Below are 23,170 nucleotides of genomic sequence, written 5' to 3'. Positions count from 1 at the left end.
TTCTTTGTCATCAGGCTTTTTGGCACTTCCATAAATGATTCAGAAGAAAATGAAAGAAAATGGTGAACATTTTTGTATTTTAGTTTGCTACTTTTTCAACGCGAAATGTAACCGGTCTAGATGCCGGTTTAGATGCCGGTCTAGATGCCGGTCCAGATGCCGGTCCAGATGCCGGTCTTGATGGGAAAATCTAGACCGCGGTCAATATCGATTTCAGCCAATCAAATTCGTGAATTTAGTAGTTCCCAGTCCTTGTGAGAAAGAGTCGTGTAATAATTAGCTCTTATTAATCGAGCTGGAGGTCTGTATGGGAGAATATTGACCGAGGTCTGTACACACGACGGAGGTAAAGATTCTCCCATACAGACCGACTTAGCTCGGTTAGTAATATGTTTATTATATGGCAAAGAAGAAAACTTTAATTCTTTAAATGTAACTGGTTTGCTGACATTTCGCTTGCGAACGGCGATGAGCTTAACTTAAACCTGCCGAAATTTGCTCGTCCTCGTTGACTGTTACTACATGTTATAAGTAGTAACAGTCAACGCAAAACCCACCAAATCTCTCAAATTCGCCATTTTGAGCCCCAGAAACGACAGTACACAACAACTGAAGGAGATTTACTTTTATTTTGAGCTTTAACATGGACATTACTCGATATCAGTTTACGATATTAAGACTCTTTAATATTCCCATAAATTTCTTTATACAAACAGACACGCCGCTTGCATGGATCCCTGTGGTCATGTATAAAGATCATCGTCTCTTGCTGATAATGTTTATTTTTCAACTTTAATAATGGAGTTTAAAATAAACGGGGGTGATTTTAGACCGAGGGAAACAGAAATCAGTTCGAAATAGTAGGCAGTTGGAAATAACCGAATTCAAAATACACGATAGCAAAAGGCTGAAAATTACAGCAGAAAATCAATGGGTTTGAATCGAAATAACCTAGTTCTGAATTTGCCTGTTCCAGGCCCTCGGTCAGTGGGGACGAAAAAACGGGCGGGCGACGAGTGAAATCAGCGATGAGCAGGATTCGGGCCGGAGAGAAAAGGAGAGGGCGGGAGACCCCCAGCCCTTCGCCTGCACGCTCTTTCGATCATCCACATTGACCGAGAGCCTGGAACAGACTAAATTCGAATACACCATTCGCTAATGCTAGCTCCAGTCCCTTGTGAGGGCAGAACTGTTTCTTTCTTTATGAATTTAACCCACAAAGGAAGTGGAACTAAGAAATATTTGCATCAGCAAAATGGCCTATTAGCTATGCTTAACTATGTAATATCAGAAGCATATAACGTTTTTGCGTTTGAGATGTAATCGGGCGCAAGGGAGTCTTCAATCTACAACATGTAGTTCAATCCAGCAGTCCAGTCCATTCCAATCCAGACAGGCAACAACAGCAAGGCAACAAGGCGGATAGTATTCCTTTGAGTAACAGTTGTCATATGACGCCTCTCATGGCTTGTCATGTGACTAAGGATATTCATAGTGCCTCCGAACGCTCGGTCGAGAAGCTCAGTAGACAGGCCTGCTCTGTAGAGTAGAAGAAAAAAATTACCTTGCGCTTACAGAGATACCTAGGTCAGACAAATTCAAATATGGTAAGTGGAAATATTTGGTTGATATCTAGCTTTTTTGTGCAGAGATATCTGTTTTATAGCATGACATGATAGTTATTTCACGGCACGCAACGTTGCTTGGCGCTCAATTGTGTTCCAAAGCTATTTGCATGTAACAGATATTACAATTTGTTTGCTTTACCCAGCAAGTGTACACCAATTTCCACTTATCCGTGGGCAGTCCACGGCATTAGAAGGTCTTTTCAGTCCTCGAAGGCACCGTTCCTTTAATGTCAACTCAAGCAAAAAGCTAAGCGCGCTGAGCATGCAGCCATACGTATTCAAATTCATACTTTCCACTGTTCCCTTTGACCGGTAACCCTAGCTGCTCGATTCTTTTCATGGATCTTTCGTGTATCTTTCTTACCCTAACCCTAACCCTAACCCTAACCCTAACCCTGTTGTACATCTTTAGTAATTAAAGCTCCTTCTAGGAAATAAGACGTGAATTCGATGTTGCTTTTTCCCAATGTTTATTACGCAACTATCAGTTTACAGTAGATACGTGGCAGAATTTGCTGTATCGAAATTTTGCGTTAGTGAACGGGCGGCCAGAATAATGCAATTTTTGTTTGGCTAAATATCACTCTTGTGTGCACGGCTTAGTCGTGGCGTCCAATTATATTGCATATTAAGCCTAGATAAACTCTACTCGTCATGTTAGAACCTTATTAATTTTCATAACATTCGGCTTCTATGCCAGCGTCAATAACCCTAAACTGATACTTAAGTCGAATTAGTTACGAGAAATCCCAGCAGAAATATATTAGCGGACAAAAACAACGTCGGTCAGTGTACTATGGGCGAAGACGAAAAAGTTTCAAACAGATTTTAAGCGCAGACGAAATGTTTCCTTGTAGAATGTCTCACAGCGGTATTTACACTTATGAAAATTTTGCAGCAAAGTGAGATAGTACTATATAAAAAAAAATTGTGCTAAGACCTTTATTCTGTAATGCAAAATGTATTAACAATATGTTTTCATACATATAAAAGAATTTAGTGCAAGGAAGTCTTCGCCCTGTCCTGTTCTCTGTGATAAAAATATAGTTTTGATACATATAAAAAATTTAGTGCGAAAAAGTCTTCGCTCTGTCCAGTTCTCTGTAATAAAAAAATATTTTTTATACGTATAAAAAATTTAGTGCAAAGAAGTCTTCGATCTGTCCAGTTCTCTGTGATAAAAATATAGTTTTAATACATATAGAAAATTTAGTGCGAAGAAGTCTTCGCCCTGTCCAGTTCTCTATAATAATAATAAAAAAATTTTTATACACATAAATTTAGTGCAAAGAAGTCTTTGCTCTGTCCAGTTCTCTGTGATAAAAATATAGTTTTAACACATATAAAAGATTTAGTGCAAAGAAGTCTTCGCCCATGTCAGTTATCTGTAATAACATTTCAGTTCTTATTCATATAAAAAATTAAGTGCGATGAAGTCTTCGCTCTGTCCACTTCTCTGCGAAATAAATATCATTTGATACATATAAAAAATTTAGTCTGAAGAAGTCTTCGCTAGTGCGAAGAAGTCTTCAACCTGTCCAGTTCTCTGTGATAAAAATATAGTTTTTATACATATGAAAAATTCAGTGCCAAGAAGTCTTCACTCTGTCCAGTTCTCTGTGATAAAAATACAGTTTTAATACCTATAAAAACTTTAGTGTGAAGAAGTCTTCGCTCTGTCCAGTTCTCTGTGATAAATATATAGTTTTAATACACATAAAAAATTTAGTGCGAAGAAGTCCTCGCCCTGTCCCACTGTCTGTAACTGGGTTGTACTCCCCCTTAGCTATTTTATAGAAACACGCACATGGGGGCCTTATTTCGACTCTATAACTGCTGTTAAATCTGCTTGGTGCATGTATATTTATGACTTTGTTGTATCTATCAACAACATCTGCTAACGTCATAGGAAAGAATTTTCCCAGTTGTGAGTGTGCTTGCACCAAATTTCAATTTTTGTTCACTGTATGGTCCTGCATCAAATACATTTAGACTGTTGTATTTCGTCTTGCAATAGAAATAAATAAGCAGTTTTACTTATTGTTTGATACTTGTTTACCTAAAAAATAATAATTGTTATCTATCCTTGTGTCAATGTGATAGATTGATATTTTATCACTTGCCATCTTTATTCAGTTATTTCATCAGGAATACCCATTTAGAGGCTTTATTGTGCAATCCTTGATTTCGAGAGATATTTCCCAATTGCCGTAATGCAACCCACGTCCCATTGCAATGACTTGTATTTTTTGGTCCGAATTGAAGTTCTCTTGGCCCTCAAACAAGGGTACTAAAATTACGGCTGACAAACAGCTTAAAAGTCCACCTTAGTCGACCCTGCAGCTGTCTCCTCAGGGTCGCTGAAATGACTGGTAACCTCATTGCCAAAAAAACATGCTAGATTTGTTTTATCAAAAGGTATTACTTCAAATTCAGCGGAGAAATGAAACGTTTTCCTCTCTTGCGTCACAAGTCACTTTTTGTCCATTAAGAGACTAATTGGTCGCAGTTGTGGTGGTCAGCTGATCATGTGACAGGGACCTGATGGAGGTTTTTTGTTGTGAAAATAAACTTGCCTCGTTTTTTTTTGTCTCTGTCCCTGACACGATTATGTAACACGAGCAAATCGAAGATAAAGACCTCTGGAAGCTCGTTTAAAGTTACGTAAATGAATAACTTTCTTTTATTCTTTAAGTGTTCACCGCGAGACGCTTTTTGCTTAATACTTAGATTCACTAAAAATTATCGTGTCTGTTCACGACCAGTGTCATTTTTTACTCAAAGAAATTCGCCGTCCAGTGTGCAACACTATGGCTCCCTGTAAATTTTAATGATCATTATCAGTCATAAAGTTATGACATGTTGCAACAGCCCGGATTACCCACAGACAAGAAACTTTTAGATTGTATCTTAAAGATCTTCTTCCATTTTATTATTCAATCAACAAATCGGCTGAAAAGTGCTGGGAAATTTTGAACTTTCTATGCCGGAAACAAACAATTTCAAATAAACAAGAGGTTGTTGCTGGGTTAACGAAAAATGGTGTTGTCTATCTTTTTTCTTTTTTTTTTTTTTCACTTTCGTCATTGCAGTTGCCAATGTGTTTTTCGCGCGATTTCTCAATTTCCTAAATCTAGATTGTGTGAGCGCAACGGTGACTTTAACGTCTGATTGTTTCTCAAAAGTATAAGTATTGCTTACTCTTTCCGTTTTTCTCGGTGTGTGCTTAAACTCGACAAACGAGAGATTAGGAACCATTTTCGAAGTTATTGCACTTAGGATCTTTTTTTTACCAGTACATCTAGAATGTCTGAAACTGCCCTCTACTCAGATATCGTTGAAGGCTTTGGGCCTAAACTGAGACCTGCTGGTATGGAACTAGACACAAAAGAAATGTTGAAATACAACCGGTAAGTTCAGCCGATTCACGCTCTCATTTCTGTTTAATGTTTCTCTGATTATATTTCGTTTGGGTCCTTTGCTGATGCAAGATTATCATAGTTGTTTTGACGTTTTATTGTTTCTTTATGTTACTTTTCATCAGGAATTCCTTGAGAGATTACCTAAATCGTGTCAAAAAGGAATGGAAAGCGAAAGAATTGCGGTAGGTCTCAACCGTTTTACCTTTTGTGATTTCCTAATATTCGTTGAGGTTTTTTTTTTAAAGCAGCGACTAAGTAATCTTTCTTTTTTGTATAGAAATCGTGGATGCATATGTTCCAATTTGAAGAGGAAGAAGATGCCATGCAGGAAGCCATTGCTTTGTCGTTAGCCGTCGACAAGACGAAAGTAGACATTGTCCCTGCTGTAGAGGTAACACTAAAAAATGTATTTTTATAATAAACGCATGTACCAACAGTTTCAACTTTTTAACACCGGCGTTTTGGACGAATGAGCGAAACCCGATTATTGTGTTTGCCGCAATGTTCTTGTTCCGTAATGCTCTTGATTTGGGCCGCGTCGCACTATCTATAGTGACTTCAAACATTGTTTATTTTTTGCGGATTAAAAACAGGCAAAAATATCTCAGATTCCAGATTTTTGCGGTGGTCGCATCAACTCAACATGTTTCAACCAAATTTTGCTGATTGACATAGATGTTAATCACACACCATTTAAAAAGCCAAAAAAAAAAAAACATCTCCTGCCCAAATTATGCAACAATGGCTACTTAGCCTCTTGATATTTTTTTAGTTCTTTTATTTTTTTTTTTCCTCTGGGTTGATGCGTGCGTTACGTAGTTTGGGTCTATACCCCAGGTTTATAATTGCGATCGAAGGAGATGGCTCAGGCCATCTGTTTTCCAAGTTGCGGTTAATAACGTTACCCTGGGTGCAAGTCATAAACAATTGAAGACAATCACCGCTCCTCGTTTCCAGTAAAACAACTGTAAAAGAGTAACTGTAAAAGAGTCTTATGGGCTGAATAAAACGCGATTTCGTCCCATCGTGCTGAACTAGACTATCCAACCAAAGTTATTCCTCACTGTAATTCTACTCATACATGTTGCGTAATGTAACAGTTCAATGGTTAAATAAATATACATGCACCAAGCAGATTTAACAGCAGTTATGGAGTCGAAATAAGGCCCCCATGTGCGTGTTTCTGAAAAATATCTAAGGAGGAGTACAACCCAGTTACAGACAGTGAGACAGGGCGAGGACTTCTTCGTACTAAATTTTTTATGTATTAAAACTATATTTTTTTATCACAGGGAACTGAACAGGGCGAGGACTTCTTCGCACTAAATTTTTTATGTATTAAAACTATATTTTTATCACAGGGAACTCCACAAAGCGAAGACTTCTTCGCACTAAATTTTTTATATGTACTAAAACTGTTTTTTTTGTTTTTGTTTTTGTTTTTTTTTTCAGAGAACTGGACAGAGCGAAGACTTCTTCGCACTGAATTTTATATATGTAAAACAAATATTTTTTTATGATGGAGAACTGGACAGGGCAAAGACTTCTTCGCACTAAATTTTTCATATGTATTAAAACTTTATTTTTATCAGAGAGTACTGGACAGGGCGAAGTCTTCTTCGCACTAAATTTTTTATATGTATAAAGTCATTTATACAACAAAATAAGCAGAAAAGAGATTTCTTTGCCCAATTTTTTTTTTGATCAGTAACAGAATGGAACAAATCTTTTTGGTAAGAAAATACAGAATAAAGTTTTACGCACAATTTTTTTTTTATATAGTACAGTATAAACTTTTTTTAAAATTTTGTAAATATATTAATTCCCGTTGCACAGTCTTGATTGCAGTCCCGGAGATCACTAGTCAGGAAAGCCAAGAGCGAAACTCTTAACCCTCCTCCGCTCTATTCTAACAGAAAAATAACACTGGCATTCAAACCAAGCACGATTTTGTTTTCTGACCGATTCTGAAACTCGCGAGGTAGTAGGAGACGAAAGTATGGGTTGTTGTAAACGTCTATACATGTATCGCATAGAAGTCCCATGTTACGAAACGTTCTTCGTCCATTTCGAAAATTAACGCATATGAGTATTATATGAGTCTCATGTGGGTTACCGATGAAGGACTGGACATCACGTTTTCATTCCGCCTCCAATCGGCTTAAAATTGGTTAGACGCGTCTCCGTTGAGATGTTGATTATGAATAATATTTGGCTTCCTTGAGAAAGGTAATTTTATACAAGTTTGAGACAACACAAACTGTAGTGCAGTCGAATCCCCACTAATGGCTACCTCTCTATAAAAGCCATTTTCTTTGTCCCGCGTAAGGTCCATACATTCACTCTTCAACGCCACCTCTCCACAACGGCAACGTTACAGTTTATTATTATATGGCTAGCTGGGCAAGATGAATCAAATCCTGCGCTGTGATTGGCTGCCCGAGCGGGCGAGATGGAGCTATCTTGCCCGCTCGGGACTACCCGCCGTATCCCGCGAGGAAAATTTCCCCGAAAGTCATATAATAAATCCTTTATTGACAGAGCTTGTTCGGTCAAGATGGCTGGATATTGGCCTCGTTCTTTTTTTGCGAGTTTCTGGACCTCGACTCCGTCTCGGTCCATAAACTCGCAAGAAAAGAACTTGGCGAATATCCAGCCATCTTGACCTCACACTTGGTCAATAACCCATATATAATGCCATTGACGTAGACCTTTATCGCTGTTAGAAATTTAAAGTCGATCAGTAAAATGTAGAAGATAATACCACGAAACTGTTTCGTCATCTTTCTTATTGCCTGGGTACTCGCGCGCTGTCGTGTTTCAAGATAAACTCGGAAACCCGTGAAAACCGGTTTTGAAAGACTGTACCTTGCCAAGTCAATGTTTCGATGTTTTGCAGAGTTCAATGATTATGTTCGATTGCCGAACCCAAATAGTCCGGCTATTTTTATATCACAGCCTGATGTTATACATGCGTTACAGTCAATCTATTTCTGTCGACGATTTTGGAGAGCTGTGACTCATTACACGTTGAGAAATGGTATTCGAGTTATCGAGGGTAGATTTGTAAAGAATTGACCTGAAGCGACAAAAACAAAATACTTCGAGCTAGCGAGAGGCTCGAGTCATCGAGGGTTCGATACGTGAGTTCCGAGTTACCGAGGGTTCGAGTTACCAGGCTCCTTTTCCCAAAGCGGAAATCTGTTGTCGTGGCCTGTGAGTCACCATGATGTCATCGCCAGCCTATTTACATCATCCTCGCGCCTCGCGGGCGGCTTTGCCCTTTTAAGGTCATTCCACTGAAATAGAACCTGCACTGAGATTTTTGTCAAACTTTGCCTATTGACTGTTTATATTGTAGGAACTTAAATTTGGAAATAAAAATGAGGGGTCCTCATGTTCGTTTAGGAGCAACAGCACCTTGTTTATACCCATATAAATCCTCATAATAGCACCATGATTATAGTCACGATTGCTTGCTAAAATCAGGTTTCCGACGATTGTTTCTTGCTCAACACTGAGAATTGACCCATATTTATTTTACATAGAGAAATTTATTACTCAATTCAACACAACAGAATAAATGATAGGTCACCGTACTCGTTTTCGAGAAAATGATGATTTACCTCTGGCGAGGTCCAGCCGCAAAGAAAAAGCCGCCATTTTTTAATGCGCGCGCGCTAATCACGCGTGAAAGTATGCGCAGTAGGGATGCGCAATGCAATAGTGGGGAATGACCTTAAATCATAATTGATACTCATGCTTCAGTTATCCATTCCGATAGCGAAAACTGAAATGGCCACGCGAGAAAATCTTGCCTAATTCATTTGTGGTTTTCCAACTGTTAGCTGCGCGAGCCACGATCTTCTATATCTCAAAATCTATGAATACCATCCTTTTCGCTTGAAAAATATTTATTTATTATTTTCCAGGTTGCAGTGAAGGAATGATTTCACTCCATCACTCCTTAACTCCTTCACTCCTTCACTCCTTCACTCCTTCACTCCTTCACTCCTTCACTCCTTCACTCCTTCACTCCTTCACTCCTTCACTCCTTCACTCCTTCACTCCTTCACTCCTTCACTCCTTCACTCCTTCACTCCTTCACTCCTTCACTCCTTCACTCCTTCACTCCTTCACTCCTTCACTGGGTCACTTCCCGTTAGACATGTGGAAACCCGGGGATGAACTCCTATGTGAAAAGGCAGGGATGTTCGTCGGAAAATTGAGTGTTTCTTTTATTATTATTTAACATTCATGCAGAGTAAAATAAAAATCTGTAAGACAGTTTTTTCGCAAACTAAGAAAATGTGAAATCGAAAATAGCTCAAAATCTGTCTAATAGATTTTCATCTTGCTTTACATGAATGTTAAATCAGAGCCAATTTCTTATTCCTGAAATTTTGAGGTGGGGTCAAACGGGTAGATTTTGAGAAAAAACGTGATTTAACCTACTAGTGCCCAGTCTCTCCTTAGGTACTCGGTCGTTCATTTTGGCCATCCGTTGATGTTTAATTGTCCAAGTTTCACATAGAATGGTAAAAGACTTAAGTAAACAGTAAATAGAGAAAGGAAATACATCTTGGAACATTTTTCGAAAGGGTTAGAAGTTGGGCTGTTTTAATCCATCAAAACTGTAGTAAGCCACCTTAAGAACAACAACAGAAAACCAATGGACTTATGGTGCTAGCTTGCTCTGCATGCACTTTGGGCCCCCACAGTGTGCTCAGTTACGTTCATTGACAATGGTTCCTTCAGAATATGAAGCCAATCATCTTTGTAACAGAGTATGTTAACAGGACCGCAAGAAAGTAAGCTCACCAAACAATCCTTTTGAACAAAAATAAACCCGGTATTCATCGAAATCTTGTAATATGTTTTTATCTGGCTCATATCAGTGTACGCTCTCGTATTTAAATCGCAACATTTCTTTGCAGATTTCGTTGGTTTACCTGATCAGTTTCCTCTTCGCTGTCGATGTGGCGAGTGGGAATAAGGCAAAGTGCAACCTCACCGCCCACATAGCAGTAAGTGAAATAAATTCAGCTTGCTTTGTCGTTTTTTCGTCATCTGAATTTCCCTTAGTTTCCAGTGCAAACGTTGTATATAGTAAGAACGAGTTCATTTGGTTTTTTTCAGGCACACGAAGACCATTGGGTTTATCCCAATTACAAGGATTATAAAGGTCAGTAACCGTTTCAACTTCAAGATTTAAACATAAGTTCTCTTCACTAATTCCCATACGTTGCTTTAAATATTCGCTCGGATAGTTTCCAGGTACATCAGTGATAACCTGAGATCAGGCGTTCTAATTTTTCACGGCGATGGGAGAAATGCGAAAAAAGAAAGTTTGATTGTAGGTTACTCGGTAATTTAAGACAAAAAATTCGTATTTAAGAGAGACACTACTCAATGCAATGCAATGTGTTACATGAAGTCTTGGCTGGAAAAGCAACCGTTTACCGGAAATCTTTTGCTATCGTAGGTGGAATCAACCAATTACGTTTTTCAAGCTTTTCTGCAGTCTACCCTGCGAGACAGAGATTCCGTTGTCTATTACAGAGCAGAAAGAGAAGGGAATCTGTGTGTCACAGGGTACTCGCAGGCTTCTATTCCACGCAAAACAGAACTGAACAATTTTATTTCAAAAGAACATGAAAATGTGTTTAATATCGCCGTTCGTTCGTATCGGCGTTCAGAGCATATGACCTTGCACTTCATTCTTTATGACAACTTATAATGGCAACTCTTTTTTCAGGCGAAGACGCTGAGCATCCTCCGAGGCCACGTGTTTCACCCTTCGCAACAGAAACAGAAAAAGAGATAAACAAACAGATCAACCGGGAGCTGTTTGCTCATTACACCTACATGTCTATGGTAAGCTTTTAAAAAGCATCTCATGTGTTTCAGGTATTTTTGCTTCTCTGACTTGCAGGTATTCTCAACAGTCATATTGTTTTTCACTTGGTATCCAGGCCATGCATTTCGACCGTGATGATATTAACCTCCCTGGGTTCCACAAATTCTTCAAGGAGTCCTCAGAGGAAGAGCTGAAACATGCGCACTTGGTAAGTTCTTAACCGGTACTGATTTTGTGTATTTCCGGTTTTCGTTCAGTTAAGTTTGCAGTTATGTTTGCTGTTGTCGTCAAATGGGTCTATATTAGTCTTGGTATTGTTTTGCAATAATACAGCTTCCTTTGTTTATGTTTTTGTTTTGTAGCTGATGGAGTATCAAAACAAGCGCGGCGGCCGTGTTAAGCTTCATGGCATTATGGTAAGTACAGCCAGGTGATGAAACTAGCTTGAGCTGCAGTTGACAACGTTAAACTCGAGGTGGGCTCTCGTTTCACCGCGACCTGACTTTAAACTTTATTCGAATATGGGCTTTTTGACGGGTAGATTTTATCAATCTTAGTTGATACAACAAAATATCATTTTATGGTGGGTTTTTTTTAATCCAACATCAGAGTATTTTAGGTTATTGCAACTACAGAATGAAGCGTTCCGTTACGTTAAGTACACAAAGGCTAACTGTGCTCTTGTTCGTGTGTTTTGTGCTTGTCTTGAACAGAAACCTTGCGAAGATCAGTGGGGTAGGGGTTTGGATGCCATGGAAGATGCTCTGGAGCTGGAAAAACACGTTTATCAGTCACTGTTGGACTTGCATAGAACAGCGGAGTTAGCTAACGACCCTCAGGTATAGAGCAATCATGGTGTACTTGTATTAATTTTCCATCCATCCTTCTCACCCTTTTCGTCACCTGTTTTTTTCCTTCCTGCCTGCCTGCCTGCCGGCCTTCCTACCTCCCTTTGTTCCTGCCTGCCTTCCTTCCTTCCTTTTTTCCTTCCTTCCTTCCTTCCTTCCTGCCTGCCTGCCTGCCTGCCCGCCCGCCTGCCCGCCCGCCCGCCCGCCTGCCTGCCTGCCTGCCCGCCTGCCATCCTTCCCTCCATCCTTTCATCCTTCCTCACCATTCTTAATTCAATCCTTCCTTCCTTCTCTATTTCTTTGCTTCCCTCCGTCCCTCCTTCGTGCCTTTCTCATTCCTACCTCTCCTCTTTCCTTCCTTTTTTCATTCCCTAACACTCTTGCTTTTTCTAAGGAGGTCATGTATTCATTTGTTTGCTTGTTTATTCGTTAACAGTTACAAGACTTCCTTGATTCCAATTACCTTGGCGAACAGGTGGACAGCATCAAAGAACTCTCAAATTTTGTCAGTACCCTGAAGCGTATGTCGGAAGGTCCCAGCTACTCCCTTGGCGAATATCACTTTGACAAAATGACCCTCGGCGGAGGCGACAAGAAAGCTTAAGCTTTCCTTGTTTTCTCGTGAATTGCAATGAACGCGATCGGGGAATGCGATTGTGAACTTGTTATTTGCTAGTTTTAACATTTGAATTTTTTAGTCATCTCACATAGTGAGAGGTTTGGTTAGGTTTGGGTGTTCGCAATTTTTTTTTTTTAATTTTAGAGTAATAAGACTATCCTTTTAAAGTTGTTAATTTGCTAGAAAAATTTTTAGCGTTCAATATCCCAGTTATTTTTATAAGTAGATAACTGCTTTGTATTTACTTGATACCTTCGTCATCAAAAGGCTTGGACTCGACTATATGGACTCGTCTGTTTTGTTTGTTTGTTTGTTTGTTTGTCTGTTTATTTGGTTCTTCCTTTGATAAAATTGGGGAGAATATATTTCGGGTGTTGAGAGTTCTAGTGATAAGTTCAATGATGCTTTGGGCCATTGATCTGAATGAAAAATTTTTAGAATCTGCAAGTATCGTTGCATTAGGTCAACACAATTCTATAATAAACGGATTTCACAAAAACATTGAACTCATATCGTCTTGTTTTGTTGGGGCGGAGACGGAAATGGAAAAGGGTCAAAAGGGGAATTGCAAGGAAGGGGAGGGAGGTGATGGACAGGGGACACCAGGGGGTAGATATGGTGTGATTGCCCAATACAGCTGGTCTTAGCGCAAGTTCCATACGTAGAACATACTGTGAATGACACCCGGGGCTGGGAACCTCCGACAAGTCAACGCGGCTGATCATTGGAAGTTTTATAGGCAAAGCCCGTGAAGGAACCGATATCTCCTTTGGCCGTGTCTCCAATCTCTTTTTCACCACTAATCGAGAGGAGCGAATTTCACAACAAAACTAGAGTGTGGTATTTTTTTCTCAGGATCGAGATCGTAAGCATTCGTGTATTGAAACTCATTCATCATCAGAGACAACCTAATCCATCGATATGTTTGAGTTTAAAACAAATATTTCTTTTGCCGGTACGCATGTTAATAAATGACCTTAAAACGCGTTTGATTTCTCGTGACCTTAAGCATGTTGATCTCGTCCTAACCAGCCTGTGTGGGTAGAATTTTTGTTTGCAAATTTTCACCTCTGGAGGTCCACCGGAATTGCGAAATTATTAGACTTGATTCTTGAGCATTCTACAGCTACGTTCTAACGGACCTGACGTCATGCATAAAGATCGTCGTCTCTTGCTGCATGTTTATTTTTCATCTTTAATGATGGATTTTAAAATAAACGGGGTTGATTTTAGACCAAGGGAAACAGAAATCAGTTCGAAATAGTTGGCAGTTGGAAATAAGCGAGTTCCAAATACACGATAGTATAAGTCTGAAAATTACAGCAGCAAATCAACGGGTTTGAATCGAAATAGCCTAATACTGAATTAGCCAGTTCCAGGCTCTCGGTCAATGGGGACGATCGAAAAAGCGGGCGCGCGACGAGTGGGATCAGCAATGAGCGGGATCCGGGCGGGAGAGTAAAGGAGAGGGCGGGAGACCCCGCCCTGCGCCTGCCCGCTTTTCCGATCGTCCACACTGACCGAGAGTCTAGAACAGACTAAATTCGAATTAGCTATGTTCAACTGTGTAAAACCAGAAGCATATAACCCCGTTAAACGTTTTTGCGTTTGAGATGTAATCGGGCGCAAGGTAGTCTTCAATCTACTACATGCAGTCCAATGCAGCAGTCCAGTCCATTTCAATCCAGACACTGTGCATGAATGAAGGCGCATTGTAATCCTTTGCCCCCTGGGAAGACCAATCGAGTTGTCATATGACGCCTCGGCTTGTCATGTGACAAGGTATTCATAGAGTTTTTCAAACCCTCGGTCGAGAAGCACTGTAGACCTGAAGAAAAAAAATTACCTTGGCCTTCGCAGTGATCTCTAGGTCAAGCAAATTCAAATATGGTGAGTGGAAATATTCGGTTGATATCTAGCTTGTTTGTGCAGAGATATCTGCTTTATAGCATGACATAATAGTTATTTCACGGCAACTTCGCTTGGCGCTCAATTATGTAGCAAAGCTATTTGCATGTAACCTGCACAGATGTGACAATTTGTTTGCTTTACCCAGCAAGTCTACATCCATTTCTGCTTATCTGGGCAGCACACGGCATTAGAAGGTCTTTTCAGTCCTAGAAGGCACCGTTCCTTCAGTTTCAATTCAAGCAAAAATCTAAGCGCGCTGAACATCCAGCCATACATATTCAAATCCATACTTTCCAGTGTTCCCTTTGACCGGTAACCCTAGCTGCTCGATTCTTTTCGCGGATCTTTCGTACATCTTTTGTACATCTTTAGTAATTAAAGCTCCTTCTAGGAAATAAGGCGTGAATTCGATGTTGCTTTTTCCCAATATTTATTACGTAACTATCAGTTTACAGTAGATACGTTGCGGACACCCTGGTTGCGGAATTTGCTGTATGCAAATTTTGCGTTAGTGAATGGGTGGCCAAAAATAATGCAATTATTGTTTGGCTAGATATCACTCTTGTTTGCACGGTTCAGTTGTGCCGTGCAATTATATCGCATATTAAGGACAAACTGTTCTCGTCATATTAGAATCCTAATTTCATAGCATTCGATTTCTATGCCAGCGTCAATCACCCTAAACGGATACTAAAGTAGATTTACTGACGAGAAATCCCAGCAGAAATATATTATCTGACAAAAACACCGTCGGTCAGTGTACGATTGATGTGCGAGGACGAAAAAGTTTCAAACAGATTTGAAGTACAGACAGATTTTTTCCGTGTTAAATGTTGCACAGTCATGATTGCAGTCCCGGAAATCACGAGTCAGGAATTATGCCAAGAACGTAGCCCTAAACCCTCTTCCGCCCTATTCAAACAGAAAGATAACACTGGTATCCAAACCAAGCACGATTTTGTTTTCTGACCGATTCTGAAACTCGCGAGGTAGTAGGAGACGAAAGGATAGGTTGTAGTAAACGTCTATATCGCATAGAAGTCCCATGTTTCGTCCATGTTGAAAATTATGTGAGTCACCGATGAAGACCCGGCACATCATGTTTTCATTCCGCTTCCAATCGGCTTAAAATTGTTTAGGCACGGCCCCGGTGAGAGGTTGATTATAAACAATATTTGGCCTCCTTGAGAAAGGTAAATTTTATACAAGTGCGAGACACTATAAGCTTTAGTGAGTCGAATCTCTTTACAAAAGCCACTTTTTTGTCCCGCGTAAGGTCGATTACATTACATTACTTTATTTACCCTCGGATTTCAGAGTAGCTCATGCAGCTAATATCTCCGAGCATTTAACCATCAGATGAGAGATAGACCACCACACCGGGAACTACGTCCCCTACTCTTTTCGATGAGTGTGTGGGTTCTTTTACGTGCCACAGAATTAATTATGAAGAGTTGTGTGACGGGGCCAACGGTTTATCGTCCTTATCCGAGAAGACTGGAAAGTCTAACCATTTGCAGATGTGATTACACAGGCAGCACTTTCTCCTCAATTATTTTAAGACCCTTAGTGTTGGTGCGTTCGGAGTTTGATAGCCTGCGTCGCAGACAGTCAAAACCGCCGGTATAGTCCTATATCGGGGATTTTATGACACGTCCGGCTGCAACGCAGGCTAGGGTTTGAACCCGCGACCTCACGCACGCTAGTCCGGTGCTCTACCACTGAGCTAACATTCACTCTTTAACGCCACCACTCCACAACGGCAACATTACAGTTTAATAATGTCATTGACGTTGACCTTTATTGCTGTTAGAAATTTAAAAGTCGATAAAATGTAGAAGATAATACCACGAAATTGTTTCGTCACCGTCCTCTTCTCGACTTTTCTAGGAAGATCGAAGGGACCTCTACTCGCAGGGTGTCATTGCCTGGGTACTTGCGCGCTTTCGTGTTTCACGATAAGCTCGGAAACTTGTTAAAACTGGTTTTGAAAGACTGAACCCGGCCAAGTCAATAATGTTCGATTGCCGAACCCAAATACGTGTAGTCTGTTTGTGTTACCTGCGTTACAGTCAATCTATTTCTATCAACGATTCAGGAGAGCTTTGACTCATTACACTTTGAGAAATGAGATTCGAGTTATCGAAGGTAGATTTGTAAAGAAAATGACCTGAAGGGAACAAAAAAAAGCCATCGAGCTACCGAACGGTTCGAGTCATCGAGGGTTCGATAGGGAACGCGAAATACGAGATTAACAAACCCTCGGTTGTCGCGCAACATTGTTTCGTTGCAAATTTTGGATCGATGCTTCGCGTTTTTCACCTTGCGAGATCAACTTGTCGGGGTTGAAGAAAGTAGTTGCGAAAAGTAGAGCGCGGGTCTACTTGGGCTTTGTTGCTCGTTTTTCATCAAACTCACAACTTGTCACGCAGCCACAACTTGTCACGCAACAAATTTACCCATGTTGCGCGACAAGTTGAGGGTTTGTGTATCTCGTATTTCACTGCCTTTGGGCCGGGTCGCACTAAAACAAATTTCGGAAGAATTCGTTTACTTTGCGGTGAAAATCTGTCAACACGCGAGATTTTCAAGTGCGACCTCCACTTACAAAAAATCCGAAAATTGGAAAAACGACCAAAACTTCAAACGAGCCGTCGTGCTTGCGTGGGGCTGACCGATTTTCCAAAATTTTGTCTTAACAAAGGAAGCCGTCTCCAGTGATAACAGAACTTGTCAGGGAAATGACATTAAAGGTCATGATGTGCACGCAATCACAAAGCGCGGGAACTTCGCTCGAAAACGAATATAATAAAACGCAATCACAAAGCGCGGGAACCTCGCTAGAACACTTTGCGATCATGGATGGACGTGGCTTTTTTCTCGGTTCAACACCCGTTTATCCCAGTTACTTCGTCGATCAGCAGCAGTTTGGCCCCTTTTTGAATGAACTGCATTCGCAGTTAAACGTGGGTTAAGGCAGTCAAACCAGGCCAGGGAGCGCATCGTTCGATACAACGAGCTCCCCGACGAGTTCCGTTGCTGTTGCAGGCACATCTTCAGCATCTTCTCCTGAGTCCGAACCAGCAAAGAAAACTGTGTACGATAAATGGCCCCACGATGACCAGAAAATGCTAATTCGTCTTTGGGCTGATAATTTCGATCGCCTGGAGAGCAGAGAAGCGCGAAAGGTCTGGGATGAAATCACGAGAGCACTGAACTCGAAATTTGGCACGAAGAGGACCAGCGATAAAGTCCAGAAGAAAATGATGTACTGGATCGAACGGTACAAAGGCGCCAAAGATTGGAATTCAAAACAAACGGGGGGCAATCTCAAGCAGTCGGTGCACTACAACGAAATCGATGAAGTTCTTGGCTGTCGAGACACCGTAACTTTGAATCGTGTTGGCGAAGCAGGGAGCAGTAATCAGGCTGGAGAGGAAGCGGCCTCCGCTGACGATCTTGTCTGCACAGACAACACCAAACAGAGAACTGCAATGAAGAAAACGAAGAAAAGGGCAAGGAAAGACGACGAGCAGGACGAGGAACGGAAGTTCTTTAAAAATGCTCTCTCGGGGCTGGAAGCACAACGAGGTGAAATGAGCACCTTTTTTGATAATTTTAATAGGAATCATGAGCAGCAACTAGCCACTATGAATGCTCTTGTCGCCGGGAGCTCTAACTAATTTTCTACAAAAGCAATAACAATATAAATGGAAGAGACCATTGTATGCTGATGTTGTAAGAGCGTTTTTACGTGTTACACCTTTGAAAATATTGTTACAGTTAAAACCCCACGTCTGGGATTTCAATAACAAGAAGTTGTATATCTTTACTTAAATGTGCGATGAACATGATCAATTTGAACTCAATACATATATTGCATGTCTAGAAAGCTATTGTGAGTTTTAAGTCTTGAAATAAATGTCAATGTCCGACAGCCAGGATAAGCATAGAGTCGTCATTTTAGGCAATGTAGTCTTTGAGAAATTCTCTCATGTCATCCGCGTCACGTATAACATTGGGCGCAGGATTGTCGGGATGTGGATCATCATCTCCATCGCCCTCTTCCCATTCATCACGATTTCTGATACAAATGTTGTGTAGCACAGCGCAGGCAATTGCATTATTTACTGCAAAGTCGATGTTACTGTCGAAGCGCTTTTGAAGAGTCTCCACCGACGTTTAAGAACACCAAAGGCGCATTCTGCTTTAACTCTGGCAGAAGAAAGCTGCCTGTTAAAGTTGATTTCGTCAGGATCCCTTGTGCCTTCAGGGTAAGGCTTCATTAACCAAGGGCAGAGAGGGTAGGCACTATCCCCTAGTAGAAAAGGACGTATTTCACGGCCATTGATAAGCGTTGCTGGTGCTGTAAGAATATCCCCGTGTTCCGCTCTCCTAAACAACGTATTGCGCCGTAAAACGCGAGCGTCGTGCATGCTTCCGGGAAATCCACAAGCAAAATCAAGAAATATCTTTTGGCCATCAACAACAGCTTGGATAATGAGATCATGCTGTTGATATCTACTAAAGTAATCTACAGCACTGTCCACTGGCGCCTTTATTCGCACATGTGACCCATCTATAGCACCCACAACATTGGGCAGATTTGTGAGATTTGTAAATGTCTGCATAGATGCATTTACTTCAGCAATTGTCTCAGGAAATTTGATGTGTTCGTTGCGTACTTCGTAGAGGCCATTTACTACATCTTGCACTGCCTCGATTACAGTCGATTTTCCCACATTAAACACTGGTGCAGTGGTCAAATAGTGGTCAAATTTCCGTGAGCCAAGCGATACAGTCCTAAAGCAAGAACTTTCTCGGGCGGTAAACAATCCCTGAATTTCGAATTTTGCCTTTGTAATCTCGGACCCAGGATATTACGAATCAGTACAAAAGTGGCCTTGTTTAGTCGTAACTGTTGCCGAAAGTATTCCTGTCGAATTAAGGGGTCGTTGTAGTGGATGTCGAACCATGAATCTGCGGGTCGCGGAAGAGTCCATGCGTAGGGTGCAACACGCATTCTACGCAAGCGTCTTCTTCTTCTCCTTAAATAGGCAACATTCAAGAGTGTTCTGTATTCAAACACCCATCTCTGATACAGTATAAAAAAAGCGAACGCTTGCTGCTGCTGGATGCTAATAATCTGAAGAAGAAAAACTGTAATAGTGAAGCAACGCCGATGATCTGATTTTGGTCCATGTTTATGGACGGTTCGCGGGAAATATGAAATCTGATCGAATTATCAGATTACTTTATCACAAATGAACTTCACATGTGCGACCCAAACAAATTTATTACAATTTTGGTTCTTCCGTTTGCGGTTTCAAATTTTTGAAATTTTTGCTCCGTCCAAATTAGGATTTTCACAGTAGTGCGACCCGGCGCTTTGGCATGTCAGGCATCAAATGCAATCCTTTTCCTAAAGAAATCTGTTGTCTTGCGCGCCTATTTAGATGGTCCTCGCGGGCGTCCTTGCTTTTTTAAGCCGTTATCCATTCAGATAGAGAAAACTGAAGTGGCCACCCGAGGAAATCTTGCCAAATTATACATGTGTGCTAGTTATTAGTCAAAATCTATGAATACCATCCTTTTTCTCCTAAATCACAATTAATACTGTTACGTTGGGTGTCAGCTCAAGAGAAGCTAAGAGAGCGACAACCCTGAGTGGTTTTCAAGCTCGGTCATTTTAGAACAACAACAGAAAACATACTTGCAATGTACCTATCGAAATAAGTGCTAGCTTGCTCTGCACTTTGTGCCCCCACAGTGAGCACAGTTGCGTTCACTGACAACGGTTTCTTCAATCATCTTTGTAACAGAGTATGTGAACCGCCAGGACCTCAAGACAAGTTGAGGGTTTTCCAATAAAGTCCTTTTGAACAAAAATAAACCCGATATTCATCGAAATCCTATAATATGTTTTTTATCTGGCTCATATCAGTGTACGCTCTCGTATTTAAATCGCAACATTTCTTTGCAGATTCCGTTGATTTTCAGTTTCCTCCTCGCTGTCGATGTGGCATGTGGGACTAAGACGAATTGCGACCTCACCACCCACATAGCAGTAAGTGAAATAAATTCAGTTTGCTTTACTTCGATTTTTGTCATCAGAATTTCCCTTAGTTTCCTGTGCAAAGGTTGTATTTAGTAAGAACGAGTTCATTTGATTTTTCTTAGGCACACGAAGGCCATTGGGCTCATCCCAATTTCAAGGATTATAAAGGTCAGTGACCGCTTCAACTTCAAGATTAAAACATAAGTTCTGTTTACTCGTTTTTTTAAATATTCGTTCAGAGAATTTGCAGGTACATCAAAGAATAATCTGAGATCAGGCTTTCATATTTTTCACGGCGGTGGGAGTAACAGAAATAGGAATCCTGATTGTAAAGAGAGAAATTACTCTTCAACAGAAACACCACACAATGCAGTGCAATTTGCTGCGTGAAGTCTTGGCTGGGATTGCAATATTTCGTCATCGCCTCATCGCCCGTTTACCGGGAATGGTTTGCTATCTTAGGTGAAACGAAATTATCTCGATTACTTTCCTTCTGTCTCTTTCGTAGTCGCAAAACAGAACTGAGCACTTAAATTTCAAACAAGAACATGACAATGTGTTTAATGTTCAGAGCATATGAACTTGCACTTCATTCTTTATAACACCTTATAATGGCAACTCTTTTTTCAGGCGAAGACACTCTACATCCTCCGAGACCACGTGTTTCACCATTCACAACAGAAACAGAAAAAGAGATAAACAAACAGATCAACCGGGAGTTGTTTGCTCATTACACCTACATGTCTATGGTAAGCTTTTATAAAGCGTCTCATCTGTTTCAGGTATTTTTTCACTTCACTGACTTGCAGGTTTTCTCAACAGTGAATTCAAAGATTTTATTAATTATGTCTAAATTGTATTTTATATTGTTCTTCACTGGTATCCAGGCCGTGCATTTCGACCGTGATGATATTAACCTCCCTGGGTTCCACAGATTCTTCAAGGAGTCCTCAGAGGAAGAGCTCAAGCATGCGCACTTGGTAAATTCTTAACCGGTTCTGATTTCGTGTTTTTTCTGTACTTCATAAACCTTACCAGCTTTTACGTTTATGTGGTTCGCTGTTGTGGTCAAATGGGTCTATACAAATTTTACTCTTAATTTCGTTTTGCAATAATACAGTTTCGTTTGTTTCTGTTTTTCTTTTGCAGCTGATGGAGTATCAAAACAAGCGCGGGGGCCGGGTTAAGCTCCATCACATTAAGGTAAGTACAGCCTGGTGACGAAACTAGCTTGAGATGCAGTTGACAACGTTTAACTCAAGACGGGCTCTCGTTCCACCACGTATTGACTTAAGCTATATTCCGAATATGGGCTATTTGACGGATAGATTTTGTCTATCTTAGTTGATACTACAAAATATCATTTTATGTTGGTTATTCTTTTAACTTCAACAACAGATTATCTTAGGTTATTGCAACTACCGAATGAAGCGTTCCTTTACGTGAAGTGCGCAAAGGCTAACTGTACTCTTGTTCGTGTGTTTTGTTCTTGTCTTGAACAGAAACCTTGCGAAGATCACTGGGGTAGGGGTTTGGATGCCATGGAAGATGCTCTGGCACTGGAAAAACACGTTTATCAGTCACTATTGGACTTGCACAGTACAGCGGTGACAGCTAACGACCCTCAGGTATAGAGCAATCATGGTCTACTTCTTTCTATTTTCCATCCATCCTTCTCACCCTTTCCGTCACCTTTTTTTTTCCTTCCTTCCTTCCTTCCTCCCTCCCTCCCTCCCTCCCTCCCTTCCTTCCTTCCTTCCTTCCTTCCTTCCTTCCTTCCTTCCTTCCTTCCTTCCTTCCTTCCTTCCTTCCTTCCTTCCTTCCTTCCTTCCTTCCTTCCTTCGTCCCCCTCCTTCTTTCCATCCTTCCTTCTTTTCCTACTTCTTTGCTTCCCTCCGTCCCTCCTTTGTGCTTTCCTCACTCCTACCTCCCCTCTTTCCTTTCTTTCTTTCATTCCCTAACTCTCTCTTGCTTATTCTAAGGAAGTCACTGATTCATTTCTTTGTCTATTTGTTCATTAACAGTTACAAGACTTCCTTGAGTCCAATTTCCTTGGTGAACAGGTGGACAGCATCAAAGAACTCTCAGACTTTGTTGGTATCCTGAAACGTATGGAAGGGCCTAGCTACCCCCTCGGCGAATATCACTTTGACAAAATGACCCTCGGCGAACATGACTTTGAGAAAATGACCCTCGGCGAAAAAATACCCCTCGGCGGACGCGACAAGAGAGCTTAAACTTTCCTTTTTTTCTCGTGAAGTGCAATGAACGCGAATGCGATTGGTGAATGCGATTGTGAACTTGTTATTTGGTAGTTTTTACATTTGAATTTTCTAGTCATCTGAGAGGTGTGGTTAGGTTTAGGTGTTTGCATTTTTCTTTTATTTTAATAAGTTATTATCCTTTTAGAATTATTAATTTGTTAGAAAAATTTTATAAATAGGAGAGAATATTTTTCGGGTGTAGAGAGTTCTGGTGATTAGTTCAATGATGCTTTGGGTCATTGATCTGAATAAATTACTTTTGTAATCTTTGTAACTATCGGTATATTAGGTCAATACAATTCTATGATAAACGGATTTCACAAAAACATTGAACTTATATCATCTTGTTTAATTTTGTTGGGGTTGGGGACGGAAATGGGAAAGGGGGGAGTGGCAGCGAGGGTGGGGGTAATGGACAGGGGACACCCGCGTGATGATATTGTGTTATTTCCTAACACTTCTGGTCGCATCTCAAGTTCCATAAGTGGAACATACTGTGAATGACACCCGGGGCTGGGAACCTCCGACAAGTTAACGAGGCTGATCATTGGAAGTTTTAT

The 23,170-nt window shown here is 40.7% G+C and overlaps 2 protein-coding genes across 2 annotated transcripts; both read left to right on the top strand.

The window, feature by feature from the left end:
* Nucleotides 1–1,452: 1,452 nt before the first annotated feature.
* Nucleotides 1,453–12,883, top strand: LOC110052302 (soma ferritin-like). Its single transcript, XM_089294983.1, has 8 exons — nt 1,453–1,607; nt 9,988–10,077; nt 10,190–10,235; nt 10,809–10,927; nt 11,026–11,118; nt 11,273–11,326; nt 11,624–11,749; nt 12,195–12,883. Exons 1-8 carry the CDS (start codon nt 1,605–1,607, stop codon nt 12,360–12,362), a joined length of 699 nt encoding a protein of 232 aa, XP_089151109.1. The 5' UTR covers nt 1,453–1,604; the 3' UTR covers nt 12,363–12,883.
* A 1,242-nt stretch (nt 12,884–14,125) lies between these two features.
* Nucleotides 14,126–22,936, top strand: LOC149109159 (soma ferritin-like). The gene is made up of 8 exons (XM_089294980.1): nt 14,126–14,267; nt 20,272–20,355; nt 20,469–20,514; nt 20,977–21,095; nt 21,234–21,326; nt 21,496–21,549; nt 21,849–21,974; nt 22,371–22,936. The coding sequence occupies exons 1-8, from the start codon at nt 14,265–14,267 to the stop codon at nt 22,581–22,583; spliced, it is 738 nt and encodes a 245-aa protein (XP_089151106.1). The 5' UTR covers nt 14,126–14,264; the 3' UTR covers nt 22,584–22,936.
* Nucleotides 22,937–23,170: the final 234 nt, after the last annotated feature.

The sequence above is a fragment of the Orbicella faveolata genome, unplaced genomic scaffold (genome assembly GCF_042242905.1).
Source record: "Orbicella faveolata isolate gen_17 unplaced genomic scaffold, um_ofav_v1 contig_25, whole genome shotgun sequence".
NCBI lineage: Eukaryota > Metazoa > Cnidaria > Anthozoa > Scleractinia > Merulinidae > Orbicella > Orbicella faveolata.
This window is presented reverse-complemented; position numbering and strand designations above follow the sequence as displayed.

Coding starts and splice junctions, on each gene's coding strand:
- LOC110052302 (XM_089294983.1), top strand. Junction 10,236..10,808: donor CAATTACAAGGATTATAAAG/GTCAGTAACCGT, acceptor CTCTTTTTTCAG/GCGAAGACGCTGAGCATCCT. Junction 11,119..11,272: donor AGCTGAAACATGCGCACTTG/GTAAGTTCTTAA, acceptor TTTGTTTTGTAG/CTGATGGAGTATCAAAACAA.
- LOC149109159 (XM_089294980.1), top strand. Junction 20,515..20,976: donor CAATTTCAAGGATTATAAAG/GTCAGTGACCGC, acceptor CTCTTTTTTCAG/GCGAAGACACTCTACATCCT. Junction 21,327..21,495: donor AGCTCAAGCATGCGCACTTG/GTAAATTCTTAA, acceptor TTTCTTTTGCAG/CTGATGGAGTATCAAAACAA.